At 56.8% G+C, this 12733-nt stretch overlaps 6 protein-coding genes across 6 annotated transcripts; 2 read left to right on the forward strand and 4 right to left on the reverse strand.

Moving 5' to 3' along the window:
* Positions 1-400: 400 nt before the first annotated feature.
* MKK02DRAFT_28873 (inositol phospholipid synthesis and fat-storage-inducing TM-domain-containing protein) lies at positions 401-1674 on the forward strand (the record flags this gene model as incomplete). Its single annotated transcript, XM_053087657.1, has 3 exons — positions 401-450; positions 499-1415; positions 1466-1674. 3 exons carry the CDS (start codon positions 401-403, stop codon positions 1672-1674), a joined length of 1176 nt encoding a protein of 391 aa, XP_052943985.1.
* A 924-nt stretch (positions 1675-2598) lies between these two features.
* MKK02DRAFT_28874 (uncharacterized protein) lies at positions 2599-3345 on the reverse strand (the record flags this gene model as incomplete). The annotated part of the gene is made up of 1 exon (XM_053087658.1): positions 2599-3345. The coding sequence occupies one exon, from the start codon at positions 3343-3345 to the stop codon at positions 2599-2601; it is 747 nt and encodes a 248-aa protein (XP_052943986.1).
* Positions 3346-3702: 357 nt separating this feature from the next.
* Positions 3703-4638, reverse strand: MKK02DRAFT_38882 (uncharacterized protein; the record flags this gene model as incomplete). The annotated part of the gene is made up of 1 exon (XM_053090332.1): positions 3703-4638. One exon carries the CDS (start codon positions 4636-4638, stop codon positions 3703-3705), a length of 936 nt encoding a protein of 311 aa, XP_052943987.1.
* A 458-nt stretch (positions 4639-5096) lies between these two features.
* MKK02DRAFT_34761 (ANTH domain-containing protein) lies at positions 5097-8173 on the reverse strand (the record flags this gene model as incomplete). The annotated part of the gene is made up of 8 exons (XM_053089009.1): positions 5097-6615; positions 6680-6845; positions 6918-7202; positions 7247-7358; positions 7410-7507; positions 7555-7840; positions 7894-8028; positions 8108-8173. 8 exons carry the CDS (start codon positions 8171-8173, stop codon positions 5097-5099), a joined length of 2667 nt encoding a protein of 888 aa, XP_052943988.1.
* Positions 8174-8666: 493 nt separating this feature from the next.
* Positions 8667-10581, forward strand: MKK02DRAFT_34762 (putative COP9 signalosome complex subunit 4; the record flags this gene model as incomplete). The annotated part of the gene is made up of 11 exons (XM_053089010.1): positions 8667-8719; positions 8773-9127; positions 9187-9290; positions 9340-9400; positions 9450-9551; positions 9601-9704; positions 9751-10024; positions 10071-10150; positions 10202-10219; positions 10285-10468; positions 10519-10581. The coding sequence occupies 11 exons, from the start codon at positions 8667-8669 to the stop codon at positions 10579-10581; spliced, it is 1398 nt and encodes a 465-aa protein (XP_052943989.1).
* A 248-nt stretch (positions 10582-10829) lies between these two features.
* Positions 10830-12327, reverse strand: MKK02DRAFT_38885 (uncharacterized protein; the record flags this gene model as incomplete). The annotated part of the gene is made up of 9 exons (XM_053090333.1): positions 10830-10853; positions 10903-11012; positions 11060-11470; positions 11531-11550; positions 11598-11701; positions 11749-11824; positions 11871-11957; positions 12005-12041; positions 12087-12327. 9 exons carry the CDS (start codon positions 12325-12327, stop codon positions 10830-10832), a joined length of 1110 nt encoding a protein of 369 aa, XP_052943990.1.
* Between the last annotated feature and the right edge of the window lie 406 nt (positions 12328-12733).

Here is a 12733-nt window from a genome sequence, read left to right on the forward strand (position 1 = left end):
TGTGATCGGCGATCGCCGCTTCGTGCCTGGCTCATGCTCAGCGTCAATGACGAGGCAAAGCACCTCCTGGCGTCCTACAGCTGCACCTTCCATCTCTGCTTGTTCATACGCAGCCGTCACACCCACTATGGCACCCCTTGACCCACCAGCCCAGCCTCAGCCAGCGACAGAAGATGGCTCAGCGGCTGTCCTAACATCACCGATAGCTGCGGCACCGATTACGTCCGCTCACCCGACCGCAACGGGAACGAGGCATCGTCGGTCTGCCTCGGACATCAAGCCTACCTCGCCGGCTGCGAGGCGGATGAGCATGAGTGCCACCCCTCAGACCATGAAGGGGAGAATACCGAGGGGTCCCATACCTGTACTGGGCTCGATCAGTAGGGGCCTGGCGGGAGTAATGAGGCGTCCCTTGCTGGGCATGGCTGCCCTGCTGTCGACAATCGTCCTGTACGTTGATGTGCGCCTCGGATATCTGGAACCGGGCTGATCGAACAGACTCGGTACGGCCTACTCATCCCTCAACTCTCTCGCTCTCGACACATCCCTCTACCCCTCTCCAAGCCGCACCGCCTATTTCGCCCAGAAGACCAACATCTTCAACCAATACTTTGTCAAGCTCGCCTGGCTACACACATCCCTCATCTACCTTCCCCATCTCTTCACGACTCCCTCACCATCTCGCTTCATCCCCCATCTATGGTCTTACGTCATCTCCACAGCCTTCTGGGCAATCTTCACCACCTGGTTCTTTGGCCGCGGGCTCGGAGACCGGATCATCGAGCTCAGCGGCGGAAAGTGCGTCATTGCCCTTCCGACCAACTGGGGTCTGGACAGGGACAAGGTACAGGAGATGATGGCACTCGTACCTGCTTCTGTCGGGGCGTCCTTACTGTCCTCCACGCTGGACGCAACTACGTCTTCCCTCGCCGAAACGGCCAACTCGGCCCCGCACGATGACAACCTGTACCTCGCCGTCCCTTCATCATTCTGCACTTCCCAGGCTGCCCTCACCCCCAAATCCGCACCCGATATCTTCTCCATCCTCTCCGCCCTCCCCTTCCCTCAATCGGTATATAACGACTCGGAACGGCCGACACTCGCCATCCCCCGCCCAAGGTGGTTCAGAGGCCACGACATCTCGGGGCATGTCTTCATCCTCGTCCTCTCGTCGCTGCTTCTCACAAGAAGGCTGCTGCCAACGTGGAGGCGATGGATGGGCGCCGGAGATGTAGTGGCGGCGGATAAGGGACGTGCGCAATCCCCAGTGTTGCAGCTGGGAAATGAGCAGCTCCGTGCGCGGATACATGCGGTGGCGACCGTTCTGGGAACGGCGCTACTGGTTCTATGGCTCTGGATGACGCTCATGACGGCGACGTACTTCCACAACCCGCAAGAAAAGATCTCAGGTCTCGGTGAGCTTTCGCCTTGTCATTGATTAAATGGCTTAAGCTGATCATACCAGTACTGGGCTTGACGACCGCCTACCTAGTAGACGTCTTTACACCCTCAATCTCAATTTCTCCCTCGGAAACTTCGGCTGTCCCGAGGACCAAATCCAGTCTGTCGCCTACGTTGGACGAGAATGGAGCGAGAAGAGGGGATGACGGCCTGGTGCAGTCTTCAGAGGCGGACGCAGCGGGCACAGAGGGAGGAAAGGATAAGGTCGAATGAGACATGGATATTCTGCCCGCACGGAAGGCGCCGGAAAACGACCACACCACTGACTGAGCTGATACATGAGGGAGCTGCAAGATCATCGATCTGCTGTTGTAGAGTCGTCGGATCACAACTCACGTCGCTGAAAGATTAGGTGATTGACGTATGGACATTTAGGCATGGCGAAGTAAAGGTAATGCCTCCAGTCGAACCCTGATCTCACCCCGTCCTCACCCCAGCAGCGCTCACTCCAGCGATAGCTCTCTGTGCACAAATTCCTGCAGCGCCGCTCGCAGAGCCCCGTCTTCGTCAATACCTACGGTGTGAGAGGGAAGTGTCCCTAGGCAAGCACTCGTATCAACACCTTGCGAGAGATTTGACGAGAGCGGATCGCTCCAGATAGGCCTAAAGGGAGCAGCGACGCAATCAGTTTCGCTTTGGCCGCCGCCCCTTCTACCTCCTGGGAGCATTGTATCTGCTCGACAATAGCCGCCGGTCTAAGGCTCCGGCTGCGTGTGCCTGCAACAAGCAGTTGAGTACTAGTGGCACGTGACTTAATGAAACACGCCAAGGAAGTGAGGAATACTGGGTCTTAAGCAACGCCCTGAGCAAGGTTCTGAGTAATTGTGAGATGTAAGGGCACCCGTGTCAATCACCGAGATACGGACTCGTCAGAGCTGATCTGTCCAGGATCGTTAGTCAGCGCCTCCATATCTGGACACGATCCCAGAAAGTCGCTCTGCATTCCTCATTCCTAGCGTTCCAACGCTCCAGTGTCAAATATCGCCATCCGCACTGCCACCAGCATCAGATATCTCTTCAGTTGACATTTCCGAGCCTTCAGGCCACTGATCGCCTCCACCTCCAGTATCTCCTGTGCCGAATCCGTCCAGTTCTCCGTCCTCCGCCCCCAGGAAGGAGGAAAAGGAGTCAGCCATATCATTGTCGCTTGCCCCGGCATCCTCCCATTCGCTCACAGGCCGATACGTTCCACTCGGCGCTGGTACGGCAGATCCTTCCTTTGTCGCCTTTCCCCCCTTCACTGCCTTGTGGCCTGAGTCCCGCCATCCATTCCGTAAGGGTGACCACATCCTGACCCTCTTTGCACTGAGCCTCTTTCCACGTCTCAAATTCACTACCTCCCTTTGTCTTCACTTTCGCACGGTGGCTGCTTGTCGGGTCTGAGTAGAAAATGTGGTGGATCGCTGTCATGGATGTCATATGGGATCTGTCGTCGTCAATCTTCTCCTTCATCGTTCGGAGACTGCTCGGCCGTGTCTTTGACCGATCGATCCCCCTGCCCTTGTGCGGTTTCATGACGTAGATGTGGGGTCGGTAAGATGCCATTTCCGTGAATAGGCTCAGAGTCTCCGTGACGGATCGAGCATTCTTGGCCAGTGACCCCTCTGACGGTCCGGCTGATGACGACCATTCTCGATCCCGTTTGATCCGCATATACTCGCGTTTCCAGTCTAGACCCGACAGGCCCGCGAGCTGAGCCCTCTCCGCGGCGGTCCAGTCTGGCGGAAGGCGACTTTTGCGATTCCGCCGGTACGACCGCTTCCGGGAGGTGGCTGTAGCCGCAGCGTCAGCACAGGAGTCCGCGGTCATGTGGAGGGGGAGGAGATCATCAGGATCGGTTGCCGGGGCTGGGTCCAGCGGATTATTTGGTACTTCATGGCTCATGATGGGATCGTTCAGGTTCGGGCGCGAGCACGCTGGCAAAAAGAGAGAAGTGGCAGAGAAGAGAGCCGTGGGTTGAAAAAAATTCATGGCAGTGAGTGTGCGGAGTTCAAATACGGACTCCTTTGGGTCGGTACCCCTTTGATACTCACTGACACGCGAGGTCAGCTTGCTCGTACGTTCCATCTGTCGGACATGTCATGATACTGACGGTCAGAAAATGCACATGGCTATTCCCCAACGTGTCTTTACTCTGTGAGCTCATACATTCTAGAACTGTGTCGATGCTCAAGTCAAACCCACAACGCCTTGTACACCTAGGTCCTACGGTGACAGACCAGGCTGTGCGTCTGCCTAGACCTACACCATTCCCCTCCAATCCCAATTGTTCCAAAGGCCGCCGGCCTCCGGCGGAGAAAGCCCGTCCCAGTTCATCGTGAGGTCGGTAGGGAACAGATCCATGTCCCCACGCCCGACCAGGAGATGATCAAGCTGATCCGAAGACATGTGATCCATGTTCGTACCAAAGCTCGTCGTTCCGCACTCTGTCCAGAAACCTCCGATTTGGGAGACATCGAAGAGGTCCGACGATGCCGCAGTGACGTGTGGGTGAAGATCTGCGGAATGCTCACCAAGCGGAAGATCGCCAGGTCCATTCGTTCCGCTGGTCATCAAGGGCTTTCCGTCAACCACCGACATTTTGAGCCACTGGGCGCGAGCTTCCGCTGCTTCGTTGAACTGCACTCTGAGTGCTTCGGAGATCCTCCTCCTGTCATTCCTCCCCCGGCCGCTGAGGGCCGACCTGTAGAACTTTTGCTCTTCCAAAGTCCAGTCTGGATTTAGCGGGGGACCTCGATGGCCCCGCGTAGAATATCTCATCGGCCCCACATGACCTCCCTTCCCCCTGACATCTGATTCCAACGTCTCGTACTTCTCCGCACTCATTTCCTCGAGGACATATTTGTCCTTGTCCCCCTTGAGGCCAGTATGAATGACGATCACGCTCGTGTCATTGGGGTGGCGGGTTTTCAGGAGTTTGGCGTAAGTCGACGCAGAACTCGGCCTGCATCTTCGTGACTTGAAAGGGTAGTCGTAGCCGCACGTCTTGACAAAGCCGGACTGCTGCAGGAAATCCAGATCGTTATTGAAACGGCTATGCTGCATCTTGCCCGTGACTCGGATTACCTGGGTATCTTCGATGAAGCGGGAAGGCATGACTTGGCTGACAGAGTGCAAAGAGAAGGTATGACTGTAGTTCGTTCCGCCATAGCTCTCTTCGGCTGTTTCCACCTTCATGCTGATATAGAGTGGCGAGCTGAGGAAGGTGTAGACAAGCAATGAGGCGAGGTATATGTACAAGGTTACAAAGATCGCTGACACAGTCTGGATTTTAAAAGTGGTGCGGCGTCGCTCCATCGTTATTTCACGCATGCGGAGAGTGAATCTCCTCTGAGCGCATTGGTCCTTTGTCCTGCCTTTCTGGGGTGCGCATTTGCTAGAATGTTCTACAATGTCCTACCCTCAGCCGGCAGTCGGTCATCAGCGGCTGACTTGGGACTTGAGTCATCACCATCAAATTCCATCATTCAATAATGCTGGACCAATCACACTGTGTTGAGCATGTCAAACCAATTCATTATTAAGCTACCTATAGATGTACGCTGACAAGATCCCCATCTTCTTCTACTTCCGCAGGTATCAAAACACCCGATAAAACAACACAGACAGACCCGACCAGAGTGCCACCCTCTCCCTCAGATCAAGCTCCCGCCCCCTCCCTGACCCTGTCTCTGCTGGCCCCCTTGCCCAAACCCACCCCCATTTCTGTTCTGCGCCGCAAACGGCGAACTGGCTCCGAAAGCCCCATTGCCCATCCCGCCTGCCATCCCCTGCTGCTGGCCCTGACCGCCCATCATCCCATTCTGTCCACTCATCCCTCCCATGCCGCCCATTCCGCCCATCCCTCCCATACCGGTCGGCTGGGAACCCATCGAGTTGAACATGCTCTGCCGGAATGGATTCGACCCTCCTCCTGTCAACTGTGGGGACAGTTGCCCAAACTGACCCATCCCGCCACCTCCTGATCCCCCAGCGCCGCCCAAGGCTCCACCACCCGTGACCGTACTCGTCAAGAACGCCGAGCCGCCCGGCTGTCCCGCCTCTGGCACACTTCCGAGATCCGCTACGAGCTGACTCCCAAAAGAGCTGCTGGGCTTGAAGGGCTTGACGGCGCTTCCTCCAAATCCAGTCTTTTGGGGCTGAATGAAACCTCCACCGCCCATACTTCCGCCGGGGGATGTGGGTGTCGACGAGGCGTTCGTAGTCCCGGTAAAGAGCGAGTTGCCAAAGCTGCTCGTACCAGCTCCCGAGTTCCCGGTGGACATGGACCCCATTCCGCCCGCGTTGCTGCCGGTATTGACCGAAAGACCTCCGAATTGGGACATGAAGTCCGTTCCGCCGTTCTGAGGCTTTTGTTGGTCGAACGCAAATGACGAGGCTACATCCGCCATACCTCCTCCTCCTGAGGCCCCACCATTCATCCCGCCCGCATGTCCCTGACCCTGCCCCTGGTTCGAGGTCATCGAGTTAAACCGGTTCGCGGCTAGCTCATTCATGCTCGGCCCGCGCTGTTGCTGCGGCTGAGCCTGTTGTTGCTGGCCACCAGCCGGTGCGAACGGATTCCTCGACCCGGTCGCCTGAGCAGTGAGCGCTTTTGGGGGTTGCTGAGCACTGGGCATGCTAGCAGGCGTAGATCCGGGCCGATTGATGGGTGATGTGGGTCCGAAGCTGCCGGTTCCGCCGTTGGTGTTGATGCTTCCGAATGGCGAGCCTCCGCTCCCACTGGCTCCAAACTGCCCCATCCCCATCCCAGCCATCCCGCCCATACCGGTGGAATTCGCGCCCATCATCATGCTCTGCCTGAACGGGTTCGAGCCCGTCTGTTGCGGCTGCAGGAACCCCGTTTGTTGTTGCTGCATCGGCTGCTGTGCAATCTGCATGAAGGGGGATTGCTGCTGCGGTTGCTGTTGCTGAGGCATGCCGAAAGCCATCTGACCGGTCATCTGCGGCTGCATGAACCCGGTCATTTGGGGCATCTGGCCCATTGGCGCACCGCCGGCCATGGGGAATCCGGTCATTTGGGGAGCCATGAAGCCGGTCTGCTGCGGCATCATTGTGGATTGGCGGAAGGGGTTGAATTGAGGTGGTGCTTGTTGGAGGAAAGGAAATTGGGGCTGTTGCTGCATGTTGGCGTTCTGCTGGAAACCATTACTGCTTGGGGTCAGCTCTATCCCCAGCGACCAAGAGCCCGCGATGTGTAGGCTGAACGATGACTGACCTTGGCGACCCACCAAACATCGTCGGCTGAGAATCGGTCTGTATCGAGTCAAAGAAATCCTGGATCTTTTGCGAGGCGCCAGGAGGGGCGGTGGGTGCGGCTGAGGCGCTCGGGGCTGAGGTGAGGGGTGCGGAGGTGCTTGAGCTGGATGGAGCAGGATCGGCCGCTCGCGGTGTAGGTGTATCATCTTCAGTATATCAGCTCCGGATCCATTTGAACTAAGCAGGACGAGACGTACTGCTTGGACTTGAATCTCTCGCGCCGGACCGCCCCTCCACCACACCGAGACTCTTCCTGTACTCTATACGGTTGCCCTCAAAGTCTGGGTCGTTCAGATACTCCTCGAGCGCCTTGACCAGCCCTGTCGGGGCGTGCTTGAGATTGGGCACCGGGATGTTGACGACGTTGTGCAGTTTCCGAGCCATCGAGAGGTAATCCACGACCCGATCGGTCTGCTTGATGAAGGATTTGTAGATGTCAAAGGAGGCGGTAGCGTCTGCTTTGGACATTTCAAAGTAGTGTTCTGCGCAATTAGCTGATGGCCGCCAAGGTCAGCTAGCGACGTACCGAGGATGTTGCAGACTCCCTCGTTTCCCGCTTGAAACAGTACTAGCAGATCTTTGATCAACATCCGGAATGCGATGATAGTGTTCTCATCCTGCAAGTTGTCTTCATAGAACTACCAGATCAGCTTAAGAATATTGCGCATGTATCGAGCAACCGGACTTACTCGACACACAACCAGCGAATCTAGCATCTTCTGAATCGCCTTGACCTCCCTCAACAAACCCTTATCCACAGCCAGGTGACGCAGTCTGCGTGCTTTGGCTACATAATCAGCGATCATTTCTCTCGACAGACAGACCTAAGCTCACAATTTGCCCCAGCACCATCACTCCGCCTGTTGCTCTCCGCCTGTGTCCGCACAAAGTCGTGCTTGAGATCCTTGAAGCACTTTATCCGCATGTCGAGATACAATGCGTACATGCCCATATTGCTCGGTGGAGTGAATCCCTCCCACGACTGACCGGAGCCGCCGGAGTTGGCGACGTTTCTCAGGCGGAGAGGGTCACCGTTGCCTGCTGATAGCGAGGTCAGAAGATTCTCGGTGTTGCCGGTCCGGATCATCATGTGCAGCACTAGTAAGGCTTTGAAGACGACCTGAGGGTCAGCTGTATCACTTGCGATGGATGTGGATCTGGGGCCGAACTCACAACAGCATTCGGCTCTCTTAGCCGCAGAGATAGCGACCGGGTGATATCTTGCAGGGATCCGTCATCGGAGAATGTCGCTGCGACCAGAGGGCTATGGAGATCAGTACAGCCCACATGAGAGGCAGTGCCAGGGAACTGATATGCTGGGCTAACACTTACTCGACATACTGGCCTGTCAGCTCCGTCCCACTGCTGGTCCAGGCAAGTCACTCACTTTAGGCTTGGGAGGGGCATTTTTGGGCTTGCAGGCCATTTTGACCATCTTGTCGAACTGCGACATCTTAGATATTCCTAGCCCTGTGGACTCTTGTAATCAAGCAGGACAGTGGACGCCAACAGCGTCAAGGGCGGTAAATGCTGGAGCTTGGCTGACCGCGGGGAGCTATGACGTCTGTCCTGTTGACCGATGTCGCTCCGAGCTGTTTTCGGACGCCCAGCTGTGATTTCGAGGCAATGATCGATAATAGGATGAAAGACAGCGAGCAGCGGGACCACTAGGCTGCGTGTATGCTAGGGATATGTACGGATGTGAGAGCTAGGGAGATAGCTGTGAGCAATAGGTGGGCAGTCCGGTCCGGCAACACCAACAGCCCCGGAACCAGATAACTCTGAGCGGCGATCGCCGACGATAGGCTCGAGCGAGGTGGAGGCGACCCCGAAGCCAAGTTGGGCAACGAAGACACCTATTGTGATGGCGAGCTCCATACATACCACTTCGACCTCGACATAGACAATAGAACGCTCGGACAAGCTCATAGAAGTACTCTGACAAAATGGACGTCGAAGGAGACATCACCTCGCAGCTCGAGGGCATCGCATCAGCCTCGTGAGTCGCCTTCGCGTCCTCCTCACCTTCGATGTTGCTGACTGATAATGCAGAAATCAACGCGACCGTGGTACCGCCTACCTCAGCCTTCTCAGCTCTCTCCTGAATCCTCCACCTCAGCATGCTTCTCAGCTCATCACGTTCGGTACGCACTTCACCACCTCGACAACCATGACCATGGTCGTCGGACGACGGGTACTTGGTGCCTATGTGATGGCTCTCTGTGGTGGAAGCACTATCTCGGAGAAGGACAAGAAGATCTCGGGAGGTGATGAAGGCGGAGATGAGAGCAAGTGGGAAGAAGCTGGGAAGGCCGCCTTCCAGGGGGAGAAGGGGGAAGATGTGAGGCGGGAGGTGGTAGAGGGTGTGCTGGACGCGCCTGGGATGGCTGGATGGTGCGATGAGCAAGTGAGCTGATGGAGCTCATGTGACGTAGAGGTAGCTATGGCTTCGAGCTGACAAGTCAGACCACTGTGCTGCGCAAGCTGTATTCAGAGATACTCCAATCTGATGAGGACTGGATTGGCGCGGCGAGGGCTCTAATCAAGATCCCGCTGGAGGGTGGTTCCAGGTATGTACCCTTCTGAGCACCAATGGAGGATGACAGCTGAAACGCACAGACTTGTCCCCGACGAAGACAAGCTCGCCGTCTATATGAAGATTGTCAGATTACTACTCGAGGTGAGCACATTCCTCCTTCCTTCTCTCGCGCTCCGGCTGACGCGCTCAGTCCGGCGAATCCGGTCAAGCACAGACCTACTTCTCCCGGGCATCCCTCCTCATCCGGCCAGAGAGTGACAAGATCACTCAGCTGCAGTATCGTCTGTCTCAGGTACGTGACCACAGCTCTATCAACCTTGCTCAGAAAGCTAACTGTCTAGGCCCGTTTAGCCGACTACTCGGCGAAGTTCAATGAGGCAGCTCAGAAGTATCACGAGCTGAGCTTTGATGTTTCCATTGACGAGGAAGAACGGACACAGATGCTGTATGCCCTCGTCTACTTTCAAAGTCGGCCAAAGCTGATGGTACAGAAAATCAGCCGTAACCACCTCCATCCTCGCCCCTGCCGGTCCACAACGATCCCGCATTCTCGCCGCTTTGAACCGAGACGAGCGAGTCCAGTCCAATCTGGCTGCTCACCTGTCGGGGATGCTGCGGAAGATGTTGTTGGAGTATATCGTGCGGAATGAGGAGGTCAAGGAGTTTGAGGCGGGATTGGAGGATCATCAGCGGGCGAAGGTGGAAGGTGGGGGAACTGTGCTGGAGCGAGCTGTGCGCGAGCACAATGTGGGCGCGTGTGGAAAGGTAAGCTGTAAAGAGCTCAGTCGTAACGCTCAAGCTAACCAAGCAGGTGTATGATAATGTCAGCTTCGAGGCCCTGGGGTCTATCCTGAACCTGGATGCCGATGGAGCAGAGGCGACAGCAAGGCGGTAAGCTGTCTTGCCTCCAGGTGTATTCGGAGCGTAAGCTGATCCTGACAGTATGATCGAGCAAGGACGGTAAGCCTCTGATTCCCACCACCTCCCCTTCATTGTCGCCCCCCGCCTTCCGAGCTGACCAATAGTCTCCGAGCCTGGATCGACCAGCCCCTCTCCCTCCTTTACTTCGAATCTCGCTCAGAGCACGACACAGACGCGAACGCCCAAGGGACAGCAGGCGGTCTTGGCGTCGAGCGGGTGGAGAAACTCATTGAGCCTGTCAGTTGGGTGGAAAGGTGGGATGATCGGATTAGGGATACGAGCAATAAGGCGAGCCAAGCATACCGCATTGTGCCGTAAGTTGGAAGCTGACGAGATAGGTCGAGTCTATTGCTACTGCAATCCAGGCGCAAGGACTGCTGGCCAACGGAGTTAAGGCATGATGGGAAAATGGCCATTTGTACAAATCAAAACAGGCGAGGATCTCGAGCTGTGGCTTATGCAGTGTGAAGTATCATCATAGACGGCGATGGGCCAGAAAAGCACTGAAGGCTGCCAGAGTGAACAGCTGGGTCGGGACAAGATGCATACAGCCGGGGCAAGGTATCTCAGGGGGACAAGGGTAGAGGAGGCAAAATCGAATGTCTATGTGAAGGGGGAAGGGATGAAATGGGGAAGTGGAGCGAGCCGATCAGAGAACGCCAGCGACGAGTTTCTGGACAGATCAGCCAGATCCATCAGACAGGAGCAAGGAGAAGACATACCACTCCCTTGACATCATCGCCGTATACGCTCTTGAGCACGCTGAGGTCCGCCGTCAAACAGATAGTGTGCGCGCAAGGACCGCCAGTGAAGAAGGTAGCTGGGATTGTTTCTGCTGTGTCAGCTACAGGTCTCTCTCATGTGAAGTGGGTGACTCACCGCCAGAGGGGTTCTTCCACATGGCGCCCATATTGCCCACAGCGTCGCATGTCCAGATCGAGCTCTGCGCGGGCTGGTTCATCGGCGCCAACATCGACTCGGGGATAGGCAGAGTCGAAGCGAGTTTCTGAGGGCTGCCGGCGAAAGGAAGGTCGTCCTCGGGTACGATACCGTCCGGGAGTTGGAGGCCGAGCAGACCGGTACCGGACGACGAGGCGTCATCGACGCCATCGTTGCTGCCGCCACCGCCGAGGATGTTGAGAGGCCCAACGACGTTAAGGAGACCGCCGAGACCGCCGCCTGAGCCGCCGGTGACTTTGGCGAGCATGCTGGGGAGGCCGGAGAAGACGCCGCCGGCAGAGTCGACGGCGGGCAGAGGGGGCAGGCTGAGGCCGAGCGGGTTGGAGGGGTCTGAAGATCAGCTGAAGTCCGTGTAGGCGGTATCATCTCGCTTTGACTTGCCGCATGAACCTTGACCGATGTTGGCGAAGCTGAATGTCGTCAGCTATGATCATCGCTAAAGTGCGACACTACTCACTTGGGACTGCCCGGACCCAACTGGCTGCCAGAAGCGTCAGGTCTATGAGGGATCGCACCGAGCAAGCGACGCGCTCTGCCGAAGAGACCACCTTCGTCGCCGGACTGTACGGTCAGCTATGGTCCAGTCCAGCCGGATTCAGACAGCTCACAGGTGCAAGCTCGAACGGACCGGCAGACTTGGGAATGGTGAACCGAAGGGGAGTCCCGCCGGGCGTGAAGGTCATACTGCCCTATCAGCAATCGCTCGTGAGGACGAAGAAGGAAGGCTTACAGGGTGTCGCCGTTCCCGTTGTCTGTAACTGTACCGAGGTTGTCGCCGGTCTGAGAGATGACCTGGATGACGGAGTCTTGGTTGGTGCTAGTTCGTCAGCTAAACTCCTGGAAGGAAGGGCAAGGAAGGCTTACTTGGATACAGGGACGGGAGAAGCACGTCTGCGAGGCGCTACTCGGTCAGCTACAGTCCCCAACCTTCACTGCTGAGACTTACCGGTAGATCGCCTGGTGGGTGCGTTGGGCCCCAAGCCCATCGCCATCCTCTGCGCATTGGTCATCTTGCCCGCGGGAGGCATGGGCGACGGACTGGGAAATTCCCCGACAGCCGCGGACGGGGTAGGCTCGACCTTTGCCTGAGGGTGGACGTCGATACCTTGGACATGGCGGGGCCGGGGGACGGGCAGGGCCGAGGCGGAGAGGGCGAGAACGAGGGGAAGGAGGGCCGTGAAGTGCATCCTGGAGGAAGATGTGTCGATCAGAGAGTGAGGAAAGTGTGTTGATGAGGCGAAGGAAGGGACAGTCGTAAAGGCGTAGAAGGTCGTTAAGTCGTTAGGTCGTTAAAGGCGGAAAGAGATTGTGGGACGCTCGTATATCTGTAGACTGTCTGCTGTGGGTAAGAAAAGGAAGATGAAGATGATAAGCAGATAGACCGAGCAGAGATAGCTTATAAGCACCCCCTGGTCGGGCATGCGCGAGGGTTCGAGTTGGTCGGTGAACCCACATGTCCGAGCCCGCGAGACTAGCTCGTTGTGTCAAGCCTCGTCGGATGGGCAAACAAACATCGCGTTGTACTGCCGGCTGGTAGAGCTGCGACTGGTGTAGATCAAGTGTTTGGCGAGCCATGATAGCGGGGCTGGAGGG

This window comes from Dioszegia hungarica (genome assembly GCF_025882075.1).
Source record: "Dioszegia hungarica strain PDD-24b-2 chromosome Unknown MKK02contig_16, whole genome shotgun sequence".
Taxonomy (NCBI): Eukaryota; Fungi; Basidiomycota; class Tremellomycetes; order Tremellales; family Bulleribasidiaceae; genus Dioszegia; species Dioszegia hungarica.